Source organism: Malaclemys terrapin, chromosome 1 (assembly GCF_027887155.1).
Source record: "Malaclemys terrapin pileata isolate rMalTer1 chromosome 1, rMalTer1.hap1, whole genome shotgun sequence".
In the NCBI taxonomy this organism is placed as follows: domain Eukaryota; kingdom Metazoa; phylum Chordata; order Testudines; family Emydidae; genus Malaclemys; species Malaclemys terrapin.
In genome coordinates, this window is record NC_071505.1 from 146,862,178 (window position 1) to 146,885,752 (window position 23,575).

A 23,575-nucleotide genomic window follows, 5' to 3' on the forward strand; every position below is an offset into this window, starting at 1 on the left:
AAACTCAGCTTCAACCGTAACTATGGAGCACCTGCTATCGTTCTGAAAATAACTCTCATTCTATGATATTGGTTATTAGAAAAGCTGTTTAAGAACATAAGAATGGCCAAACTGGGTCAGACCAAAGGTCCATCCAGCCCAGTATCCTGTCTGCCGGCAGTGGCCAATGCCAGGTGCCCTAGAGGGAGTGAACCTAACACGTAATGATCAAGTGATCTCTCTCCTGCCATCCATTTCCACCCATCCTGACTAATAGCCATTAATGGACTTAACCTCCATGAATTTATCTAGTTCTCTCTTATATGCATTTTCTTTTGTTAGATGAACCTAAAGTTTGTTTGCAGTGTAGTATGTTGATGTTAAATTGGTTGTATAATATGTTAATTATATCCTAAAGGAAGTGTTAAAAATATTTATGTAATACTAAAGTTAATTTTAATTCCTTACCAATAAACATCCTCTTTTTTCTGCTAGTGGTTAAAGTACCACAGAAGACCCTTCTAATGGATGCACTAAAAGAGGAATCTGAGATCATTTATGATTTTTGCATGTGCAACCCTCCCTTTTTTGCTAACCAGTTGGAAGCCAAGGTACAGTATGTTGATTAGATAGACTGTTGTACTTGCTTTGCTCTTTTTTTAACAGGTGAGGGTAATGATACCTCAAAAGATTAGTGTTTGAAGGCTCATTGTGAAAAACCTTGTGTGTCTGGGTTTTATAAGCTGTCATTTCATATATGTATATCTTTTTTGATGATTTTTTAAAAAAAGCAACATTGCAAAACCCACCCAAGTCGCAATTTGTAAAAGATTAACTTAAATGAGGTTTTTTGTTGTTGTTTTGTTTTTTTGTTTTTTTTAAATTCTGAAGTAGGAATTGACCTGTGGCATTCTTCTGTTAGTTGTATTCAAATGATCTCTCTCCAATAGAATTAGCACAGAGTAGGCAGTCACCATGGACCTGGTGCTAGTGCGCCTCCTGTAGTGGTTGAACAGAAAGGCTGGTGGGCCTCAGTGATGCTAGTACATCAGTGTCCTAGCGTTCATCTTTGCTATTGCGGTACCAGTCTGAGGCCTGGTCTGCACTGTCGCTTAAGTTGATATGAGTTATGCTGCTCAGGGGGGGTGAAGAAATCACCCTCCTGAGCGATGTAGCTTACATTGACCTAACATGGTGTCTACACCATGTTATATTGGCAGGAGAGTGTCTCCCCCCGACTTACCTTCTGCCTCTCAGGGAAGTGGAGTACTAAAGTCAACTGGAGTGCTCTTCCCCAGACCCACTAAATTGACACTGCTGCATCAATTGCAGCGGTGCCTATTTAGCATGCCAGTATAGACAAGCCCTGACTCTAGACCAATGGTTCCCAAACTTTAACAGCCCGTGAACCCCTTTCTCTAAATTGAGAAATCTCGTGAATCCCCTCCTAAAAATGAATATTTCCAGGGTTTTAAATTTAAATTTCCTCAGTGTGATAGATGCACTTGCTTTGCTCTGCATAGCTCTTTGAAGTCCGGAACCTTTGGAGAAAGATAGTCTCAGGTCTGGTTCGGCATCAAGTCTGTTTCTGTATTTCGTTTTCAGATGTGCATATGAGGAAAACGCTTTCTCGCATAAGTATGTTGTTGAAAATGGTAACAAAACTGCAGCGGCTTTTTCTGCCAGAAGGGGATACTCGTTTCTTAAACTCAGCCAAAAGTTGATCAATGACAGATTTCTGAAACTCCTTTTCAGTTCGTAATCACAGGAGATCTCAATCAATTTCTCTTTTTCATCAGTGTTCAATATCTGTGTTGAGAAAGTGGTATCATCCAAAGGGTTGTGAATCCAGTCATTATCACCTGATATAGCTGGAAAGTAATCCCTAAAAGTTGTGCAAAGTCCTTTTAGATCTGCAGTTATATTGCTTTTAGTGCACTGATCCAACTGAAGTTTATGTTCTGCCAGGAAGTCATGAAGATTACTGAAACACTCAGTTTGATTGTTTTCCAAACAACTTTCCCAGAACTGCAACTTCTTTATCATGGATTCAACTCAGTCTTGCACATTGAAAACTGTTATATTGAGACCTTGAAGAGAGAAATTTAGGTCATTAATTCTTGAGAAAATATCTGCTAAATAAGCTAGGCTCTGGAGCCAGACATTATTTTCCATACAGCTGGCAAGGTGGAAAGGGTGGCTGTTGGGGAAAAAAACTAGGATTTCCGTTCTAAGCTCAAACAAGTGCACCAGGATTTTGCCCCATGAGAGCCATCTAACTTCAGTATGGGTCAACAGACAGTCGTGTATACTACCCATTTCTTCACAAAGTACATGAAATATTCTGGAATTTGTTGGCTGTGATTTTATGAAATTCACCATTTTCACTGCATTGTGCAGCACTTCCTGCAGTCCCTCAGGCATGCATTTTGTTGCGTGGGCTTGTCTATGGATGCTGCAATGAATCCAAGAGACTTTTGATGCAACCCTTTTTGTTCAAGCTACAAATCCAGGATACTTCCCCGTCATTGATGTGGCCCCATCAGTGCAAATGCCTAGGTAACGAGACCAATCTATTTCCTTTTCTTGAAAATATGCATTAGTCAGATTGAAGATATCTTCTCCAGTTGTACGTTCTTCCAATGGACGGCAAAACAAGTCATCTTCAACCAGACCTTCATTCACATAACGTACAAACAGTAGCAAAATAGCTAGATTAGCTACATCAGTTGATTCATCCAACTGTATAGCATAATATGGACTTTTTTTCACTCACTGTACAATTATGGTCTCTACATTATTTGACATGTCATTAATTCTTCGTGACAACGTATTATTAGACAAAGGTACCATGTCAATCCTTTTTGCAGCCTTTTCTCCGAGCATGCAATGAACTACGTCTTTTATACACGGACCAATCAAGCTCTCTGCTATGGTATGGGCTTCTGATGCTTTTGCTACTCGGTAGCTCACATGGTATGATGCTTCAAGTGCATTTTCATTATCAGTATTTGCTTGGAGTATAAAACTGGTAATGTCACTTTTCCTCTCAGCTAATTTTCGCTTGAAGAAATCAACAGGCTTGTTGAGTTGTGCAGGATGCCTAGTTTCTAAATGGCGCCGAAGTAGAGAAGGTTTGAGGCTGCTGTTTGCTAGAACATCATCACAAATCACACACGGGGGTTTTGGACATTTTTGATCACCAATGCATGTAAAGCCATATTTTATATAATCATCATCATATTTTCTTTTCTTTGTAAGTGACTTTCCAGGACCATCATGATCATTAGACGTAGATGTTCCACAATGTGGACTTGAGGAAACACTAGCTGATTCTTGCGTCTTTACACTTCCTTTTTTCAGCCACTTATCCATTGAACTTGTGTACAAAAGTTCTAATAAAAATAACACTGAGAGACTGCTAACAACCAACAAACTAGAAAATGAGAAGATTCACTCAAGTCTCACTGAAGCAAAACAGCACTCCAGAGAGAATGACACTTACAGAGGCACCTTAACACAGCTACACTGGCTACAACATGCTTCGGCTGGTTTGGCTCCCAAACAGCTTTTCTTCCGCCATGAGGTTTCTCCCTAGGAGGGTGTCCTGCGAAGGACAAATTAGCTTGGACCACCCCCTACATACAGCACTGCTCCTGTTCACTCTGCCCTCCATACCAACTTCCCCTGTCTGACAAGGACAGGAGTCTGAGCTGCCACCTGCAGATCTGGGGGTCTCTCTGCCACCCTGCCCACCACAGGGCTCAGGCTACTGGATCCACACTCCCTGGGGCTCCTGCTGCTGGACCCCATTGACCGCCCCAGTCGACTGAGCTCCACTGAGCTTGTGCTGCAGGTCCCACTCACCGCTGGGGCTCGGGTTGCTGGCACCAACTGCCCGGCTCCACTCAGGCTGCCAGCCCCGCTCTCCCTGGGGTTTGGGCTGCCGGCTCCCCCGCTGACAGGGGCAGGGCTCGGGCTGCCAGCCCCAACTGCCCAGCCCCGCCGGAGCGCTGGGGTTTGGGCTGTCAGCTCCCCCGCTGACTGGGGCAGGGCTCGGGCTGCAGGGCTCGGGCTGCCGGCCCCAACTGCCTGGCCCCGCTCTCCCTGGGGCTCGGGCTGCCGGCTCCCCCGCTGATGGGGGGGGGGGCAGGGCTCAGGCTGCCAGCCCCAACTGCCTGGGCCCGCTCTCTCTGGGGCTCAGGCTGCCGGCTCCCCTGCTGACAGGGGCAGGGCTCGGGCTGCTGGCCCCAACTGCCTGGCCCCGCTCTCCCTGGGGCTTGGGGCTGCCGGCCCCGCTGGAGCTCTGGGGTTCGGGCTGCTGGCTCCCCTGCTGATGGGGGGGCAGGGCTCGGGCTGCCAGCCCCAACTGCCTGGGCCCACTCTCTCTGGGGCACAGGCTGCCAGCTCCCCTGCTGACAGGGGCAGGACTCGGGCTGCTGGCCCCAACTGCCCGGCCCCGCTCTTCCTGGGGCTCTGCTTGTCTGCCCTGCAACACCTGCTGCCTCTAATGGGGTCCTCTGGCTGCTATTAATGATTTTTTTCTTGCCAACACCCTGTAATGTTCTGCGAACCCCCGTTTGGGAACCACTGCTCTAGACCCAGTAAGAAACTTAGAATCTTGATCTCTATAGTGACAACTTCAGATTTTAGAAATACAGGGGAAGTGGTGATGTTAGTTAAATAATTTACATTTAAACATTGGGTGTAACTTTCTGACATGACCATGTCCTACGGTGTTTTGGAACCAGATGTTTAATGTTACTCTCCTATAGCATCAATATATTGCTAACTCTTTCCTGTAGCTAAGACTATAGATTTTGCTCTATTATCTGTACTACCGTACCACCTAGGAGCTCAAGTTGTGGACTGGGACTCCATTGTGCTGAGTTTCCTACAAACACAGTACAAAAAGATGATTTCTGCTCCAAAGAGCTTATAATCGAAGTATAAAAACAGATACAATAGATAGATACGGACAGGGAGTAATAACCGTTACATTATTAAGTTTAAAAATACGTTGTTAACGTTTCCCCATATAGGGATGGGGTGCAGTGTTGATAGTGTTACTTTGTGGCAGAGTGTGAGGGAGATAGCAGTGTTTAAGGAAGGAAACTGTTCATTAATGGTTTAAACCTCAAACACTTTCTTTCCTGTCCAGGGCGTAAATTCTCGAAATCCTCGACGGCCCCCTCCGAGCTCTGTGAACACTGGGGGCATCACAGAGATCATGGCTGAAGGGGGAGAACTAGAATTTGTCAAAAGAATTATCCATGATAGTCTGCAGCTTAAAAAAAGATTGCGGTAAGGACTGGAGTTATTAAGGAAACTTTCCTCCTCCCCCCACCCTGCTGTGGGAATCACATGGAAGGGACTTCAACTGAGGACATTTTTGTTTTGGATGAAAATCCAATTTGTGACAAAATATCTTTCTTTTTTAAATAACCATAGGTCAGGGAAGTCCACTAGCTCATTTGAGACACATTTGTAACCTTTCTGATGTCCAAGGAACACAGTTTTTATATAAAATTGAGGAGAGGACAGCGGTTCTCCCCTTCAGATTCATAGCTTTTTAAGGGCAGAAGGGACTATTATGACCATCTGGTCTGACTTCCTGCATAACAACTGCAGACAACTTTTTATTTCAGAAGGCTGAATAAGCTAGTAGGGGGGAAGCTGTTCTAGACTTGATTTTAACAAATAGGGAGGAACTCATTGAGAATCTGAAAGTAGAAGGCAGCATGGGTGAAAGTGATCATGAAATCATAGAGTTTGCAATTCTAAGGAAGGGTAGAAGGGAGTACAGCAAAATAGAGACAATGGATTTCAGGAAGGCGGATTTTGGTAAGCTCAGAGAGCTGATAGGTAAGGTCCCGTGGGAATCAAGACTGAGGGGAAAAACAACTGAGGAGAGTTGGCAGTTTTTCAAAGGGACACTGTTAAGGGCCCAAAAGCAAGCTATTCCGCTGGTTAGGAAAGATAGAAAATGTGGCAAAAGACCACCTTGGCTTAACCACGAGATCTTGCATGATCTAAAAAAATAAAAAGGAGCCATATAAAAAATGGAATCTAGGACAGATTACAAAGGATGAATATAGGCAAACAACACAGGAATGGAGGGGCAAGATTAGAAAAGCAAAAGGCACAAAATGAGCTCAAACTAGCTACGGGAATAAAGGGAAACAAGAAGACTTTTTATCAATACATTAGAAGCAAGAGGAAGACCAAAGACAGGGTAGGCCCACTGCTCAGTGAAAAGGGAGAAACAGTAACAGGAAACTTGGAAATGGCAGAGATGCTTAATGACTTCTTTGTTTCGGTCTTCACCGAGAAGACTGAAGGAATGCCTACCATAGTGAATGCTAATGGGAAGGGGGTAGGTTTAGCAGATTAAAAAAAAAAAAAAACAAGTTAAAAATCACTTAGAAAAGTTAGATGCCTGCAAGTCACCAGGGCCTGATGAAATGCATCCTAGAATATTCAAGGACCTAATAGAGGAGGTATCTGAGCCTCTAGGTATTATCTTTTGAAAATCATTGGAGACGGGAGAGATTCCAGAAGACTGGAAAAGGGCAAATATAGTGCCCATCTATAAAAAGGGAAATAAAAACAACCCAAGAAACTACAGACCAGTTAGTTTAACTTCTGTGCCAGGGAAGATAATGGAGCAAGTAATTAAGGAAATCATCTGCAAACACTAGGAAGTTGGTAAGATGATAGGGAATAGCCAGCATGGATTTGTAAAGAACAAATCATGTCAAACCAATCTGATAGCTTTCTTTGATAGGATAACAAGTCTTGTGGATAAGGGAGAAGTTGTGGATGTGGTATACCTAGACTTTAGTAAGGCATTTGATACGGTCTCGCATGATATGCTTATTTATTAAACTAGGCAAATACAATTTAGATGGGGCTACTATAAAGTGGGTGCATAACTGGCTGGATAACCGTACTCAAAGAGTTGTTATTAATGGTTCCCAATCCTGCTGGAAAGGCATAACAAGTGGGGTTCCGCAGGGGTCTGTTTTGGGACCGGCTCTGTTCAATATCTTCATTAACGACTTAGATATTGGCATAGAAGTACGCTTATTAAGTTTGCAGATGATACCAAACTGGGAGGAATTGCAACTGCTTTGGAGGACAGGGTCATAATTCAAAATGATCTAGACAAATTGGAGAAATGGTCTGAGGTAAACAGGATGAAGTTTAACAAAGACAAATGCAAAGTGCTCCACTTAGGAAGGAACAATCAGTTTCACACATGCAGAATGGGAAGACACGGTCTAGGAAGGAGTATGGCAGAAAGGGATCTAGGGATTATAGTTGACCACAAGCTAAATATGAGTCAACAGTGTGATGCTGTTGCAAAAAAAGCAAACTTGATTCTGGGATGCATTAACAGGTGTGTTGTGAGCAAGACACGAGAAGTCATTCTTCTGCTCTACTCTGCGCTGGTTAGGCCTCAACTGGAATATTGTGTCCAGTTCTGGGCACCGCATTTTAAGAAAGATGTGGAGAAATTGGAGAGGGTCCAGAGAAGAGCAACAAGAATGATTAAAGGTCTTGAGAACATGACCTATGAAGGAAGGCTGAAAGAATTGGGTTGGTTTAGTTTGGAAAAGAGAAGACTGAGAGGGGACATGATAGCAGTTTTCAGGTATCTAAAAGGGTGTCATATGGAGGAGGGAGAAAACTTGTTCACCTTAGCTTCTAAGGATAGAACAAGAAGCAATGGGCTTAAACTGCAGCAAGGGAGGTTTAGGTTGGACATTAGGAAAAAGTTCCTAACTGTCAGGGTGGACAGTTAAACACTGGAATAAACTGCCTAGGGAGGTTGTGGAATCTCCATCTCTGGAGATATTTAAGAGTAGGTTAGATAAATGTCTATCAGGGATGGTCTAGACAGTATTTGGTCGTGCCATGAGGGCAGGGGACTGGACTCGATGGCCTCTCGAGATCCCTTCCAGTCCTAGAATCTATGAATCTATAACACAGGCCAAGGAAGTTCACTCAACGATTCTTGCATCTAGTCCTGCAACTTGCAGTTGAAGTTAGAATATCTTTTTAAGAGACCCAGTCCTGATTTCAGGACACCATGGGAAGGAGGATTTCACATCCTGTGGTAGTCAGTCCAATGATTTATCACCCACACAATTAAAAACTTGCATCTATTTTTTTTCAAGTTTGAATAATGCTGATTTTAAACTTCCAGCCATTGGATCATGTCACACCTTTGTTTTTTAGATTAGAGTCCTTTAGTATCACATCTCCTCTTTGTGTAGGCAAATGATAGTCACTGCTAGAGATCTTCTCTTTAACAAGTTAAATAGATGGAGGTCCTTTCGTTTCTCAGAGTAACACATTTTTCCAGACCATAAATCATTCTTGTCGTTCTTCTCTGAACTCTACAATTTTTTTTTTTTACTTCCTTTTCAAGTGTGGACAGCAGAACTGGGCATAGTATTCTAAATACTTCACCAGTGCTATATACAGAGATAATATTGCCTTCCTTCACCAATCTGATATATAAATGGGAATATCTGGGGATCGAATTAGCTCTTATAGCCAGAATAATGCACTGGGAGCTCATGTTCAGGCAGCTAACTACCTTTTTCTAGAATACCTGCTTTCCAGGATACAGTCCTGAAAGTATGCTCCACAGTCTTTATTGCTTGTTTGGCTATATTAAAACATAGTCATTTTGTAGTACTTTGAAAAAGAATGGAGAGTTGCCCAGTTTGCATTTTTGCAGACCTCTTCATAAGATGCTCTGTTTTTACTGTCCAAGAAGTGGGAGTAGATCTTGTAGATAGTACTTTTACTGGAAGGCAGATAACACTTCCACTCTTAAGATTCAAAAGTAACTCAGACCAATAGGAGCTAGATCTAAAGACTTCCAAAGAAACGTTAGTTCTTGTCATCAAAAGAAATTAAGAAAACATCCGAGTTCCTGAGAGACTTTGACTTATCCAGGAGCAATTTTAATGGCGCTACGGCCATCTAGGCAGTGCCAACTTTCCTTTTTAGAATGAGAGCGCTTGGGACAGGTGATATGAAGGTGTTGTGGTTTAGCTGAGAAGGTTGTGGTAGTACCATATTGTCAGGAAACAGATGATTCCTTGATTGACAAGGCATTATACTCACTGATCCCTCTTGTAGAACTGAATGCTACAAGAAAGATCACTTTAGTAAGGGAAAACAAAGATTTAACTACTATTGTCTGGTGGCCTCTGGTACCAAAGAGCTGGAGTTGGAGGACGGTGTACATCTCTTGGCCTAATTAGATGAAGGCATCTATCTTTTATGCCTCGTGTTTCCAAAATCTGGAAAAGTCATCCAACTTGTTGCTGCTATTCAATATAAGAAGTTGCTCTGGGAAGTTTGTCACTGCAGAAAAACTGACTTAATGCTGTGTTCCGGTCTTACTTCGCTAGAGACAACTCAACCAAATGGCCAGAATGTTGAGCTACCCTTTATATAGGAACTGAGACTTGCTGGCCCAGAGGTTGGCAACTTTTCGGAAGTGGTGTGCCGAGTCTTCATTTCTTCACTCTAATTTAAGGTTTTGCGTGCCAGTAATACATTTTAATGTTTTTAGAAGGTCTCTTTCTATAAGTCTATAATATATAACTAAACTATTGTTAGTTTAGTGTGATCCTTGTCCTTGCTTTTCCTTGCTGAGTTTTCCAATATCTGGCACGTATTTGGAATCTGCACGCAGGCTTCTGAGTGATCAGTTGTTAACCGGCTCCAAGAGGGGCAGAGGACAGATTTCATGTGTGAAAATACCTGTTCACACAGGTATGTGGATCCAAATGCTGAAAGCATTGCAAACGCAATTTTCTTCAAACAGTTAAATTTCATTGGCAGGGATGTCCAGCAGGTCAGAGTAGAGGCACCATGATCTCTCTCACTAGCTTCAAGTGCACTCCGCAGATCTCCAATTTTTGATGCCCACAATTCTGAACTTCTTAGCTGAATGAGCTGCATTTAGAAATCTTCAACACCCATCCACTGAAATATGGATAAATCCAAGTAGCTTTTGTTGAACTTTTCAGGTTTATTTAGAAAAGAAAGCATTGGGCCAAATCGCTGGAAATCTTGAAATCTGTTAGAAAATTCTGATTCCTGTTCTTGGATGTACATTCTAATCTCAACATCAAACGCAGTGCGCTGTTCCACGTGGCATGATAGTGATGTAAGCAGCAAATCAGGACTTGAAAATACCCCAGCATAGTGGTGCTGGAACAATTTTTAAGGTGGGGGTGCTGAGCTGTGCCCCCTCTTGCCCCAGTCTGCACTCCTTGCTGTCCCAGTCTGGGGCCAGTGGGCCACAGCTGGGGGCGGCTGCAGAGCCCCGGGGCGGCAGCTGGGACCCCAGGCCAGCAGTGGACTGAGCAGGGCCGGCAGATGGAAGAATTAATTGGCGAAATTCTCTGGCCTGTTATGCAGGAGGTCAGACTGGTGTCTTTTGGCCTTATAAAAAACAAAAAAAACTATTAATCTTATTTTCAGTTGAATTCTGGTTTTATTAGATTCTTCATAATGCCACATGAAAACTGGTTTTATTTATCTTTCATACTTGTACCCGTGATCACTTTAAAGCATTTTTATCTCTCAAAGAAGCTGCTTAAAATATGTAGAGAATACTGCATTTCAGTAATTGAAAACTCTCTGGGTACAAAGTTTTAACAGTGTATTTACAAATTATTCCATTGGGCCCCAAAACCTCTTCTAAAATTTTTGGGCAAGTGCCCGTAAAGGAATTTTGGGAAATTCTGCTGAAGAACACAGACTTTTGCCTTTGGAAGAAACTGAGAGACCTGTATCCAAAGGAGAGGGTGAGCTCCCAGAAGCAGGGTAATCTCTCTCTGCTCTCATCCTTCTGTTTGCCCACTGGTGAGATATGGATTTAGAGAGCTGGACACTGGGAGAATTAATGTATCTAAATTTCTCATAAGCAGAGATACCCAGGGAGTGAGTCTGTTTTTTTTAGGCACAAGCTCTTATTTTGCTACTGTCATCTCTCTTCATTCCTTGGAAAGTTAAAATTGAAAGTTTGAAACAAATTATTGTAAAGGGTACTATTTTCCAAAGCACTTTGTTATTTTTAAAAATGGGACAGTTAGAGTTGCTTAGAAACTTTTTAAAATTTTACCCAAAAATCTAATATTGAAAAAATCCAGGCAGGTTTCTTACCTTGGTCTCCTAGTTTATGCACTTGCTCAAATCATATTGCTAATATGGGTTTGCCACTATTTTTAACTAGAGAGCATTTCCCCTCCTATGATGCTTGCAGACCTCTGATGTGAACCCTTTGCAGTTAGTTGCCATTTTCAGTTGAACTGTTTCTAAAACACCTTCATGTAAAATGTTGTCCACAGGTGGTACAGCTGCATGCTGGGAAAGAAATGCAGTTTAGCTCCATTAAAAGAAGAACTTCGAATTCAGGGGGTAAGTTTGTCTCCAAATACACTAGGGTTGCATATGCTGCTTCCTGATACTGTGCATTTGTGTTGCCTGTTTTTGTCCCTTAAAAAGAAAGGTTTCTTACAAGTTATTGAACTATAATTCTTTGGAAGGTGCTTTTGTATTATGGAGGCACTGGTAGCAACTCCAAAGTTGAGGTGAAGCAGAGTTTTGAACTTAAAGCAGGAATTCAACCTCTTGTATGAGAAGGCACTGTATTCTCCAAGTTTTCAGCACTGAATTTTTGAGAATTTGCAAGAGCTGTTTTTCCTCAGTTAATTTGTATGCTACAAATGTATTGGTTCTAATTAATTCAGTATGAGGACAGTACATATATCAAGAGTCCTCACTGATAAGTTACTTGATGATCTTTAGACTTAACAGAACACTGAATTGGCTCCTTGTGTTTTAAGGCTCAGACATCTTACTCCTTCCACCCACAGCCTTGTCTCAGTGGGTTCCCTTAGAAGCAGGAGAGTCTGAGTAATGCTGTATATATTCAGTGGAAGATTTACCCCGACTTAACACACAGGCCTGGGGGAGGTAGGCAGCAACAGAATCTTCCCGAATAGTGAGATGTATAGCATTAGCTGCCACTAGCAAGGAGTACATAGCAGAATTCACACCTGCAAAAAATGTTTCTGGTGGCTGTGATGGGTTCCCTCTAGGTGCCACTTGGAACTTGGGTATCACTGAGCTCGCCTTTTCTGCCAGTCTGGACTTCCTTACACTGTCCTGCTGAGCCAGGCCCCCAAGCCTCCTCCAGCGTGCACACATAGGTAGGGGCACATCCAACTGCAGAAAGATACAGACATGAGATCAGTTCTGCTTAGGAAAGCTCAGCTAAGGAACTGGCCAGCACTCAAGTGCACACCCCCTCTGGAGTGTAAACCCAAAATTGTATAATCTTGTGCTGCACAGAGAACTGTATAGCATAAGCTCATAAAATTCGCCCCCTCCCTTAATGTGGAGGAAGATATGCACAGCGTTTTGCACCCCAGTTATGAATTCCACAAACTGGTTTTAGAGAAAGCAAGAACAAGTTTATTAACTACAAAAGATAGATTTTAATTGATTGTAAGGGTTAGCAAACAGATCAAAGTAGGTTACCTATCAAATGAAACAAACATGCAAACTAAGCTTAAGATACTAAAGAAACTGCTTACAAACAGTCATTTCTCACCCTAAATGTTGTTTTAGGCAGATTGCAGAGATTCTTTAAGGCAAGCTGCTCTTGCTTGCAGCTTAAAATTCCAGGTATTTCTTTCACAGGCCAGACATCTTCCCAGCCTGGGTTCAGTCCTCTTCTTCCCACCCACCCTTCTTTATTTCTTAGATGTTTCCAGCTGTCATCCTGGGCTGGATTCAGTGAAGAATGACCCTTGATTATCTCCCTCCCCTGCCTTAAATAGGTTTTACATATGTCAAGAGCCCTTTGTTTCCCAGAGTGCCCTGTGCGCCCCCCTACCTCACTCCCCCCCCGCTCCCCCCCCAGAAAAATACTGGTATTCTATCATGGAGTCCAGTACCAGGTGACTTGATCACATGATCTTGCAGTGTCAAAGCAGTCATGGGTCAGAGGCTGTTTGTAGAATCCCAGGAAAGCTCCTCAAGAAGGTGGGAGATTAACATATTCAAAGACCTGTTCTGCCTAATGATCTATTGACTTGTCCCCAGCTAGCCAGCTAGACTGATTGCATTTTGTCTAGTGGGTGTTTCCCAGGTGCAAACACCTTTGTAGTACAGCTGCAAGTCATTATTCCCAATTTTAGGTAAAAAAGATACAGCATACAAATAGGATAATCATATTCAGTAAATCATAACTTTTTCAATGATACGTCACATGACTTATCTTGTGTAAAATACATCTTAGTTATGCCATAATCACATCATGACAATATGTCTATGAAGAATATGGGGGGCGGGAAATTGTCACAGTGGCATCTTCTCCCAGGATAAAATTTTTTATTTAAATATTTGTGTTGGGAGGAGATAAATGGAAGACATGACTTCCACTACATGCTAATAAATCCTTTAAAAGACTTGGAAATAATTTAAAAAAAAATACGTGGGCTGTTAAGTCTGCTTCTGACTGCAAAGATGCAGCGCACTAAAATAAGTGATCTGAAGAATTGAGGAGCTTCAGATAGTCATATCTAATTCCTTTCCTATAACTCCATGATTTGTCTAATTTCATGCCTTCCACCCTCTACACTTCACAGAAATGGCACTCACCAAAGTCTCTAATGACCTCTTCCTGGTCAGATTTCAGGGCCAGTACTCCATTGTCTCATCTTGACTGTTGGCGGCATCTGACACTGTCGATCTTACTCTTCTCACAATCCTGCCCTCTCTGGGCTCTGTCCTTGGCTCCCTCCTTTTTTTAAACTTTTTTCTGTGGATTATCTCTTGCACAAATATGGTTTTGAATACCATATTGATGATGACTGGCAAATCTCTCTCTCGATCTTTCCATATTGAAATTTCAGCCTGTCTTTGTTCATCTCTTTATAGATGTCCAGCCATCAACTGAAGTTTAACATCACCAAAATGGAAATTAAAAACACTTTCTTTTATATTTAACCCTATTATAAATGCTGGAGATGAAGCGATATTTGGGGTGGAGGCTGACAGCTCATGACCCTCAAGTAATAACCTTGTGACCCCCTGAGGGGTTGCGACCCGCAGTTGAAGAACCCCTGGTCTAAATTATTGTGTTTTCCTGCACATTTCCAAATCTGACCCCTCCTTTGTGCCCACACTGATAAAACTGTTGTCCATGCTGTAATCTTCTCACGCCTTGACTACTGCAATTTCCTTTTCTTCTGGCCTTGACACCTGAAGCGTCACTTCCCTGAAATCTATTCAGATTGATGCTGCCAAGATCATGTTAGCTCAGTGCACTGTCATCCTGTGTTTAGTTCCTCCTCTGGCTTCCCCTATTTCACTGTATCAGAGTCAGACTTCTCAAAGCCCTTCACAACCTAACTCTGACCTTATATGTTACAGTAAGGTTCATACCCACCTTACCTCCATCGGTGATGTCAGCCCCCAAAACCAAGTTCTCTACTCTGATAAGCACTTCTATGGGAAATGTGCTCAGTCAGAATCCATCAGAATTCATCTCTTCAGAACTCACCTCTTCTGTAATGTTTGCAGGAAAGTACAACCAGATAATGGCTGGACAGGATGCAAATTGTGATTACTGCTTTTCATTGGCTAAGAATTGTGCAATTCTCTTTTGTTTTATCTTGTCTCCTTCATTCCACCCTTGCCCACATGTCTCATCCACCTGTTATGTTTTGTCTCTTTAGTTTTGTAAACTTTTTGGGAAAGAGACTGTCACTTGCATCTCTGCCCTAGCCTGGTTGGCCTCTAGGTGTTACAGGAATGCGAATAAAAATAAGATATCTTCTGTGAAGAGCTGCTTATCTAAGAGAGAAGAAGAGTATGCAATACTAGGTTTTTTCCCTCTTATTTATTTTTAATTGTTTGTATTTAATTCTATGTTTAAATTCACTATGTTCATATGCAAGCTTGAATCAGATTCAACCCTCTGTGTTCTTAATGCTTCTTGTAGAAAATTAACACTTATCATTCATCTCCATGAGCTCATGCTCACGCTTTCTACCTCCAGCTATCTCACTGAGTGTCTCAAGCTAGAGTTATCTCTCCGTTCTCAAGCACTCAGCCCCATGGCATGAAACAAGTACTGGAGAGTTTGTCTTGCTGATGTTCTTGAATGCCAGGGTATATGTGTGTACATGGGATATTCCTTCTTCACCAGGGAAGCCTGAGTTCTTTTATAGTCGACCTACAGGGGAGGAGATGGTGGAGTCTCCTACCTTGTGTGGTGGAAGGTGGAAGAGGGTGCTACCATAGCTACCTCATAGGGATATTGCAGTATTTCCATTTTGCAGAAGTGGAGGAAAGTGGTCTGCCCAAGACAATACAGTATGTCAGAGGCAGAGCTGGAATTAGAACTTGGGACCTCCCTAGCCTACCATGTTGGCGTTCTGTTACACCATGGTGCCTAAAGTGAGTTTAATTCTTAGGGATTAAAGGTGGATTTAAGTTGCCTATTTTATTCTTGGTAAAGCTCTTTTGTGTAATAAATTTCACTTTGATGTTGTTGGTTCAAAACCTTAATTTTATAACATATCTGAAGTTAGACTAATATGTGTGTAAAACAGAGTGACATTTCATTAATTAGAGGTGAAAGTTAATGGCTGCCTGACCAAGTTTCTCCTTCACATAGGTTCCTAAAGTTACTCACACTGAATTCTGTCAAGGCCGTACCATGAGGTGGGCACTGGCATGGAGTTTCTACGATGATGTCCGAGTGCCTGTAAGTGCCTGTGTTTTGGTTTGTTTTTCATGGTCATCTACACTTCATTTGGGGATGGGTTTAACAAAGCTATTCCCCTTCAACCTAGAGTATAGGATATAATTGTTATCTGAGCTGCATTTCCTGCATGGCAATACAAATCTGCACCATAGCCAGTTAAAGCCTTGTTCTACCCCCCCGTCCATCCGTTACATGTTACTTGATGTTTGTATCAAACCCAAACGTACTTTTAGATAGGCTTGGCAGAATTAGATTTTTATCAGTAAATGTCAATAAACATTCATTTCACCGTATAAGCACAAACTGATGAAAACATATTTTGATAATCAAAATTTACGGATAGGTAAAGTAAGAAAAATACTGCTTGAAAATATATTAGTTTGGTTTAAGGATATTTATTTTGTATATTTTGACACATGATGTTTGTCATAGTTCAGGTCCAGCAAGGGCACCCGCACTCAGGCCTTCAGCTCCCCAGGTTTTGCCTCTCCTGGTTGTAGAAACACATCCCTTTCCTTTCTAACGGGTATTTCCAGACTTCACAGTTCCCTGCCTACACTTCTTGCATCTGAAGAAGTGAGGTTCTTACCCACGAAAGCTTATGCTCCCAGTACTTCTGTTAGTCTCAAAGGTGCCACAGGACCCTCTGTTGCTGCCTACACTGTTATCCCCAGCAAAGGCTGGTTGCCTGACAAGATCCTGCTTGCTTTCTCTTAAGAGACCGTTAACGGGTGCAATTGCTACACTTATAAGGTACAGCACTTCCTATGCAAGCCTATTTGATTCTTAAGATAAAAAGCATTACAGAGAAAACACATTTAAAAACAAGAAAAGGACCCACGCACATGCTAATAAGCTTGCCAGAGTTAACGCCAACCCTAGCATGGATTCTGACAGGAGCAGTCCTTCAAACCCCTTACCGAAGGGGGATTTCTTGTGGTTACAAGTTCATCACAGCTTCAGCTCAGAACAAGTCCCCAGTATTATGAGGCCTCAGGAGGCCCAGTCCTTCCAACCCTACCCTACTGATTGGGGCTCTCTGTGGACCAGGGTTCCTGTCCATTTGCTGGATCAGGAAGAAGGCCATGAGCCAGTTTAAAACCAAGCTATTTATCCAGAAACCCTTTCTTTGTCTTTTGGACTTGGAGAATCAAGTTTGAACTACAGTAGAACCTCAGAGTTACGAACACCTCGGGAATGGAGGTGGTTTGCAACTCTGAACAAAACATTATGGTGGTTCTTTCAAAAGGTTACAACTGAACATTGACTTAATACAGCTCTGAAACTTTACTATGAAGAAAAATGCTGCTTCCCCTTCATTTTTTTAGTAGTTTGTTTAACACAGTACTGTACTGTATTTTGTTTTTTCTTTGTGGCTGCTGCTGCTTAATTGCGTATTTCCGGTTCCAAATGAGGTGTGTGGTTGACTGGTAAATTCATAACTCTGGTGTTCGTAACTCTGAGGTTCTACTGTAGTATATGTGCACCTTTCCAGGGAGGTGGCTTCTCTGGGTATGTTACAACCTGAGTGAATTTGCCTAGTTACTCCCTACTGTTCTTCTATTTACTCTTCCTGTGACATTGTATGCATTTCCATGGGAATACACACAATGTACCCCAAAGGCATTAACCCTAATTCAGTAGGGTTTAACTTAATTCCATAAAGTTTGTTCAGAATATTCCAGGATATTGTCAGTCTCACATTGGTAACAGTTTTGTGTTTTTTTTTTAATGGTCATAAAGCTTTAACGTTTTGAGTCTCAATGTCTGTCATTAATAATTGTCTGACCCCACCATAATTTCCCAAGCCTTTGAAAATTTAAATGGATAAAAATTAAAAAAGCTTAAAAAAATAAGTATCTGTCAAATTTATATTAAAAAAAAAAATCTAATTCTGCCAAGCCCCTCTCTAGAGAGAACTCAAGTCAGCAAGGCCTCTCTGATGGGCTTCAATGTGAGCTGCAGGTTCCCTGAAAATCAGGCCACTTCCACTTCAGTGCTTAAATAAGAATTTAGCAGCAAAAAATTACCCCTTAGGAACATTTGAAAATATCCAGGTTCTTACACGCACTTATGTAAGTTGAACTGAAGATTGTTAACGTATTTATTTTAAATCAAAGCCTGCTTCTCCTTTTTAGATCAGTGTGTATGTACTTTTTGCACAGGTGTTTGTGGTAACTAATTTTACAAGAGAGATGCAGTGATACACCTGTGTGTGATCAGTATCAAAACGTTAGTGGCTTTCATATGTAGTACCAAGAGAAACACTTATAGTAATCTGAGAAATGGCAGCTGAAGGAAAGCATAATTGATTCTTTCTAATATCTTAAGGTAAAAGTCACCCGTGCAGCAGGCCAGTACAAAGCATATTCATCTCTTAAGTCCTACTTAAAACCCTCTTGAAGGCTTAAGTGATACACAGGCCATTACAGTGAATGTACATGGTATTACAGTAGAACCCCGTTTATCTGGTCTAATTGGCCCAGGGCCAAATCAGATAATCAAAACAGTGGGTAAACCCAGGAATGGGAAAATGTGATGCTGCAGTGCCATCTAGCCGCCATAAGAGAGATCACCTGCTTCTGGCTCTGGAGTCCTGGTTGTTCAGTAAATGTGGAGAGTCAGTTAAGGGAGGATCCGATAAACAGGGTTCTACTGTACGGACATTGGCATGATGCAGACTCTTTATGTCCTAGGTGTTAAAACTGTCCCATTAGTGTTGCACACTTCTGATGTTTGTAATTCATTTGTTGTGTTGCTTTTTTCAGTCACCTCCCTCTAAAAGAAGGAAGTTAGAAAAGCCCCGGAAGCCAATTACATTTATAGTGTTGGCATCCACAGTCAAAGAGTTATCCATCAAGGCTTCAGCTATGGGCTGGGATGCTGTGGAAGGCATAGCAGTGGTTACAAAGTGGATAGAAAAAATACTGACTGATCTGAAGGTACAGTATTAAGCATTACCTGTTAGAACAACATGCTGCTTTCAGGCATAAATGTAAACTTATTTAAAGTAGAGTGATTATGAAGTTCTGCTGTTCTCTACAATAGGTTCAGCATAAGTATGTTCCCTGTGGAGAAGATGAAGTTAGTCTGTTTCTAACAGCCATTGAAAACTCTTGGGTTCATTTAAGAAGAAAGAAACGAGAACGAGTAAGGCAGCTACGAGAACTTCCTCGAGCTTCTGAAGATACTCTGCAAGCAATGGAAGAAGAGAAGAGCAGCCAGAAAGACTCAAACAACCCAGAGTGTGAACAAAACAAGACTGAAAACTTCGAAATGGGGTCAGTGATGCTTGATGAGGATGTCAGCTCAGCCAAGAATGACAGGCAAAGGGAAGATTCCCCTGCCAAAGAAGAAAACAATGAGGAACTCATGGAAGAGGAGGACATAGAAGCAAAGCAAGCAGAAACATTAATTGGTGAAGACTCCAGTGATGCAAAGGAGGAGCCTGATGCTTCAGAGGATGCTGGCAATCTAACAATGGAAAAAGGACAAAGTCCCAAAGGAACTAGTGGACACTTTCTTTTTAAGTGTTTAATAAATGTGAAGAAAGAAGGGGATGATGCATTAGCAGAGATGCACTGGGTTGAAGGACAGAACAGAGATTTAATGAACCAACTGTGCACCTACTTACGAAATCAAATTTTTCGACTGGTTGCTAGTTAGCCCTTATTCAGAATATGGTAGAAATAGGTCAGTTCTAGATATTTTTTTTGTAATCTTTTTAATAGACTAAAAGAAACTTTGTGCTAACAAAGTTTTTTAAGAAGAAATGACCAAAATTGAGATGAAAATCAACTTTATTTTTAAACAGAGCCTTTTTTAAATACAAGGAATCATAGGTATATAATAATGAGAGGTAGGAGAAACAGTGCTTAAAAAGCACTTCAGTGTCTAGCTGTAAAATTGCATGATAAATGGAAACCTATTTTAGCAATAGCTCTGTGGTTGGTTTCATATGGCAACATTACAGCTGATTTCTGGTCTTTCTGATCTGACTTGGTGGAAATGCAGTTCTCTTTGCTGAATAGAAATAATCATTACAATATTAAATTTTTACATCATTATTATTGCAGGAATATAAGGGTTTTTTCAGCTCTTACTTATATAGGTTAGCCTGCAACTCTGTGTATTGTCTTTTGCAGCCAGGAATCTTCCTTGAAGGGATGGCACTTGCCACCCTCCTCCATCTCCTTTCCCTATGTGTTTGCCCTCAGCTGAGCGACATCTTGATAACAGGTGACAGTTCTTTAAATGACAGCTCATAAAAGCACAAAATAATATGGGAGAGCTGGGTAGCTTTAGAGATGTTCATGAATCTTGAATTTTCATTAATGGCTAGATTAGAGTCCACTATTTAACAAATATTAGGATTTGCATAGATTTTTTTTTTTGCTTTTCAAAAGCTTAAAAATGAAAAATGATTTGCGCTCCTCCTCCAACATACAAGTTAAGAAAAATTTAACTGTGGCACACATTGTTTTAGACCAGGTATCCCCACTGATACAGGAGATGAAATGCAGTGTGGTGGTTTCAAGCAATTATTCCTGAAAGACTGGGCTTCACTTTAAACTTAAATTTCTTTGAAGTATTTAATGAGGGTGGGGCGAGAGAGAGAGAATTGGAGTATATGTCCCTCATCTCCATGGACCAGAAAAACTCATCACAGGGGATAAAAGTATGGATAGGAAAACAGATTAATATGATGAACAGGGTGTGGAGAGGACAGGATAGCTGATGCTCTCTCTGGAAATGGCAAGATCTGTTAGTGGGGGGTTCTGAAGTGGCCCAGTGACAGGAAATGAGTTGCAACATTAAGTATGCATTATACTGGTATGGGCCATAGATATAAAAGTGAAATCCACAATAGGAGAAAGATACATTATTGACTTCTTGTAGCAAATGCACCTGTTCATGCTGTTGGGATCACTCTGAATATGTGTTATTCATCAAGGGTTCCAAAAAATTCAGCAGAAACTGTACATCCTGTCTTTTGCACCACAGCAGGCCAGAGAAACAAGATATACTATTTAAGTCCTGTCTTTAATCTCTGAACTTCTGGTAAACAGTTACACAGTATTGGATTTGATATCATAAAATCGTTCTGATACTTTGTTTTTATTAAATTATTTTATTTGGATCAGATTTTAACACAACTGAGGTGACTGAAAGGAAATGGAGGTGATGCAATCTGACCTGCACCATTATCTTTCAAAAGAATGCACTAAATGTTGTCAAATTGCCTGAAAATGTCATGATTTCCTTGAAGTGTCATATACTGCAAGTAAAATTAATACTATGTTTGTTTACCATAAAAGTAAAAAATGGAGAACATATTTGTATAGAAGAGACTCTAAAATATTTATGCCTTTGACTTAATGGATTCAATTTGGAGTTAGAAAGATCAATGTTTTTCCTGTGTAGCAGTGAAGAAAAATACTTCTGAGAGAATTTTAGATTTGTTCTCATGTTTCATTAACCAACAGATGTCATGCTAGTTAACTATTTTATCACAGATAATAGGCAGTGGTTTATATTTGATTAGGAAAATGTTATATATAAAGCCCTTAAATTGGGTTATTGATTGTACAGCTCGTGGTTCTCAAATTCTGGTTTGTAGCCTGCTGATTTTGCACAGAGCTGCTTCCTGAAGCAGTGATGCTTTATGCTAATTGTAGTTTAATCAAACTTAAGAGTTTTGAGAGGTTCTTTTGGACACCTGAACTACTTAAACAAACAAACAAAAAAATCCAAGTCCCACAGAAACCAAAGCCCTCTGTACCGTGTTTGGCTGTTCCATGGGCTTCTGAAAGGTGGTTTTTTAGTGTAAATTTACAAAGTATAGTCTTTTGGAAATGTAATTAAAAATCAGAGGGCAATGTTAGCTCTAGGGAGAGAGGGATTTAGGACCAGCTGTTCTGTGTGGTAGCTTCCTTTAAAAACCAGCTCCTAAAAAGTGCCATTTTGGCAGTCACAGAGACTGGTTGCCTATTCAGCCAGAGAAGGGATAAAGTAACAGTAAAGCTTCTCAACGCTGCATTGCTGTGTGCCTCTGACCTGGATTTCATCTAGGGTTTGAGATTGTCTATCCAGTCTGTGGCCTTTCTATTTATTACCATAGTGCCAAGGAGCTCTAGGCATGGGCCAGCACCCTGTTGTATGACACAGAACAAAAGATGGTCCCTGCCCCAAAGAGTTTACAATCTGAGTAGAAGATGAGATAACAGATGAACTGCCACTATCGATAACTGCCACTTGTGATGAGGGAAAAACCAATAACTGGATAACATTTGTTCAGCACTGAGGTATTAAAAGTAGCCTGCTACTGCATGAGAATCGAATCCTTGTCTATGTTGGTTAACGAAAGTAATGGAGGAATAACCTGTGTCCAGTACTTTCATAGATTCAGTTTTGTCAGAGAGGGCAAATGCCAAACAGCCACGAACCCCTAAGCTAGCTTCTAATTTTCCCTGGGGTAGCTCAACCCCGGCCCCACCACTCCACCCCTTTCCCCAAGGCCCCCCCATCTCTTCCTGCCCTTCCCCTACACGCACCCTGTCCTTGCTCCTCCCCCTCCCTCCCAGTGCCTTCAGCAGTGTGCAGGAAACACTAGGAGGGAGAGAGTGAGGGGGAGGAGTTGATCAGTGTGACTGGTGACCCTGGACATGACTTGTGGACACCCTGGAGTACCCTGGCGGTCTGCGGACCATCACTCAGTTATAAAAGTAGGGCTGACCCATTTCAGAGTCTGTCCTTTAAAATGCTAAATGGCCTCAACATCTAGGTGTCTTAAAGATCTTTCCACAATTCACAGGCAGTTGCTTCTCTTGGAGCACATAAACTTGATGGCATCTAGGTGTGAACTCCTAAAAGCAAGTCAATGCAGCAGATTGGGAACTCTGCAGCAGTTTAATTTAAATTGAAAAAAAGTTTAAATACAAAAATGAGTACAATCTGTGCTGTCTTGCACACCAGCGTGGACAGTGTGCTAAAGCCAAATCAGGGTTGTGTACTGAATTAGGTGGTTATCTGTAGGACCCTTGCCTCTGTTGCAGAAGTTGGAAGATGTATAGTGAATAAGGTAGTGTGCTTTGCTGTTTTTGTAGTGGCCTGGAGGCAGAAAGGGTGGAGCCCTGTTCTGCATCCCAATTTCTGTATGATGCTGGGGAAGCAATTAAAACCACTTTTATTTTGCAGTTGTATATTCTAACTACATTATCTTATTTTCTTGGGGTATAGCAGGAACCTGATTTTCAAAAAGGCTGAAGGTGCACCACTGAGCCTGAAATCAATGGGAGTTGAGTGCTCAGAACATCTGGAAAATGTGATCCCAGGTTTCTCAGGTGCTGAGGGTGTGGGAGGGAACAACGACCCCCAAGGGGTCACCCTTGCAAATTTTGCCCGCTTCTATCCTCCCGCGGGGGAGTGTTTAGGTGCTGAAGTTTTGCAGTTGTAAGGTACCAGCTGGGGAGGTGGTGTGTTCTAAAGCTTGTTTAGTGTGAAAATAAAAAGCATTAGAACTGAGAGCTCCATTGTGTCCTAATTTCCCGACGCCTAAAACCCAGTTCGCTGGTTCCACAATGCAAGACCTGGATGCTTGACCCCCATGCTCCCTTCTAGCCTTGGAACCTGGGCAGCCTTGGGTGGGGCTATTGACGCCTATCAGCCCCATGGGAGGGGAACCAGGGCCTTATGCCCGCTGCGCCCTGTGCGGCTGTATTTATGGGGGAGCATCTCCTCGCCTGCACGAACACGCCTGGCTGCAGGGCGCGCTCAGCC

General features: G+C 41.8%; 1 protein-coding gene across 1 annotated transcript in view; it reads left to right on the plus strand.

The window, feature by feature from the left end:
- The window catches only part of METTL16 (methyltransferase 16, N6-methyladenosine), a 48,635-nt gene extending 25,313 nt beyond the window's left edge, over positions 1 to 23,322 (plus strand). The window contains exons 4-9 of the mRNA XM_054042800.1: positions 475 to 590; positions 5,141 to 5,283; positions 11,364 to 11,433; positions 15,707 to 15,796; positions 18,565 to 18,738; positions 18,845 to 23,322. Of these exons, the coding sequence (XP_053898775.1) occupies positions 475 to 590; positions 5,141 to 5,283; positions 11,364 to 11,433; positions 15,707 to 15,796; positions 18,565 to 18,738; positions 18,845 to 19,462 (1,211 nt within the window). The 3' untranslated portion in view covers positions 19,463 to 23,322. The remainder of the gene's footprint in view (positions 1 to 474; positions 591 to 5,140; positions 5,284 to 11,363; positions 11,434 to 15,706; positions 15,797 to 18,564; positions 18,739 to 18,844) is intronic.
- The last annotated feature ends 253 nt before the right edge of the window (positions 23,323 to 23,575 follow it).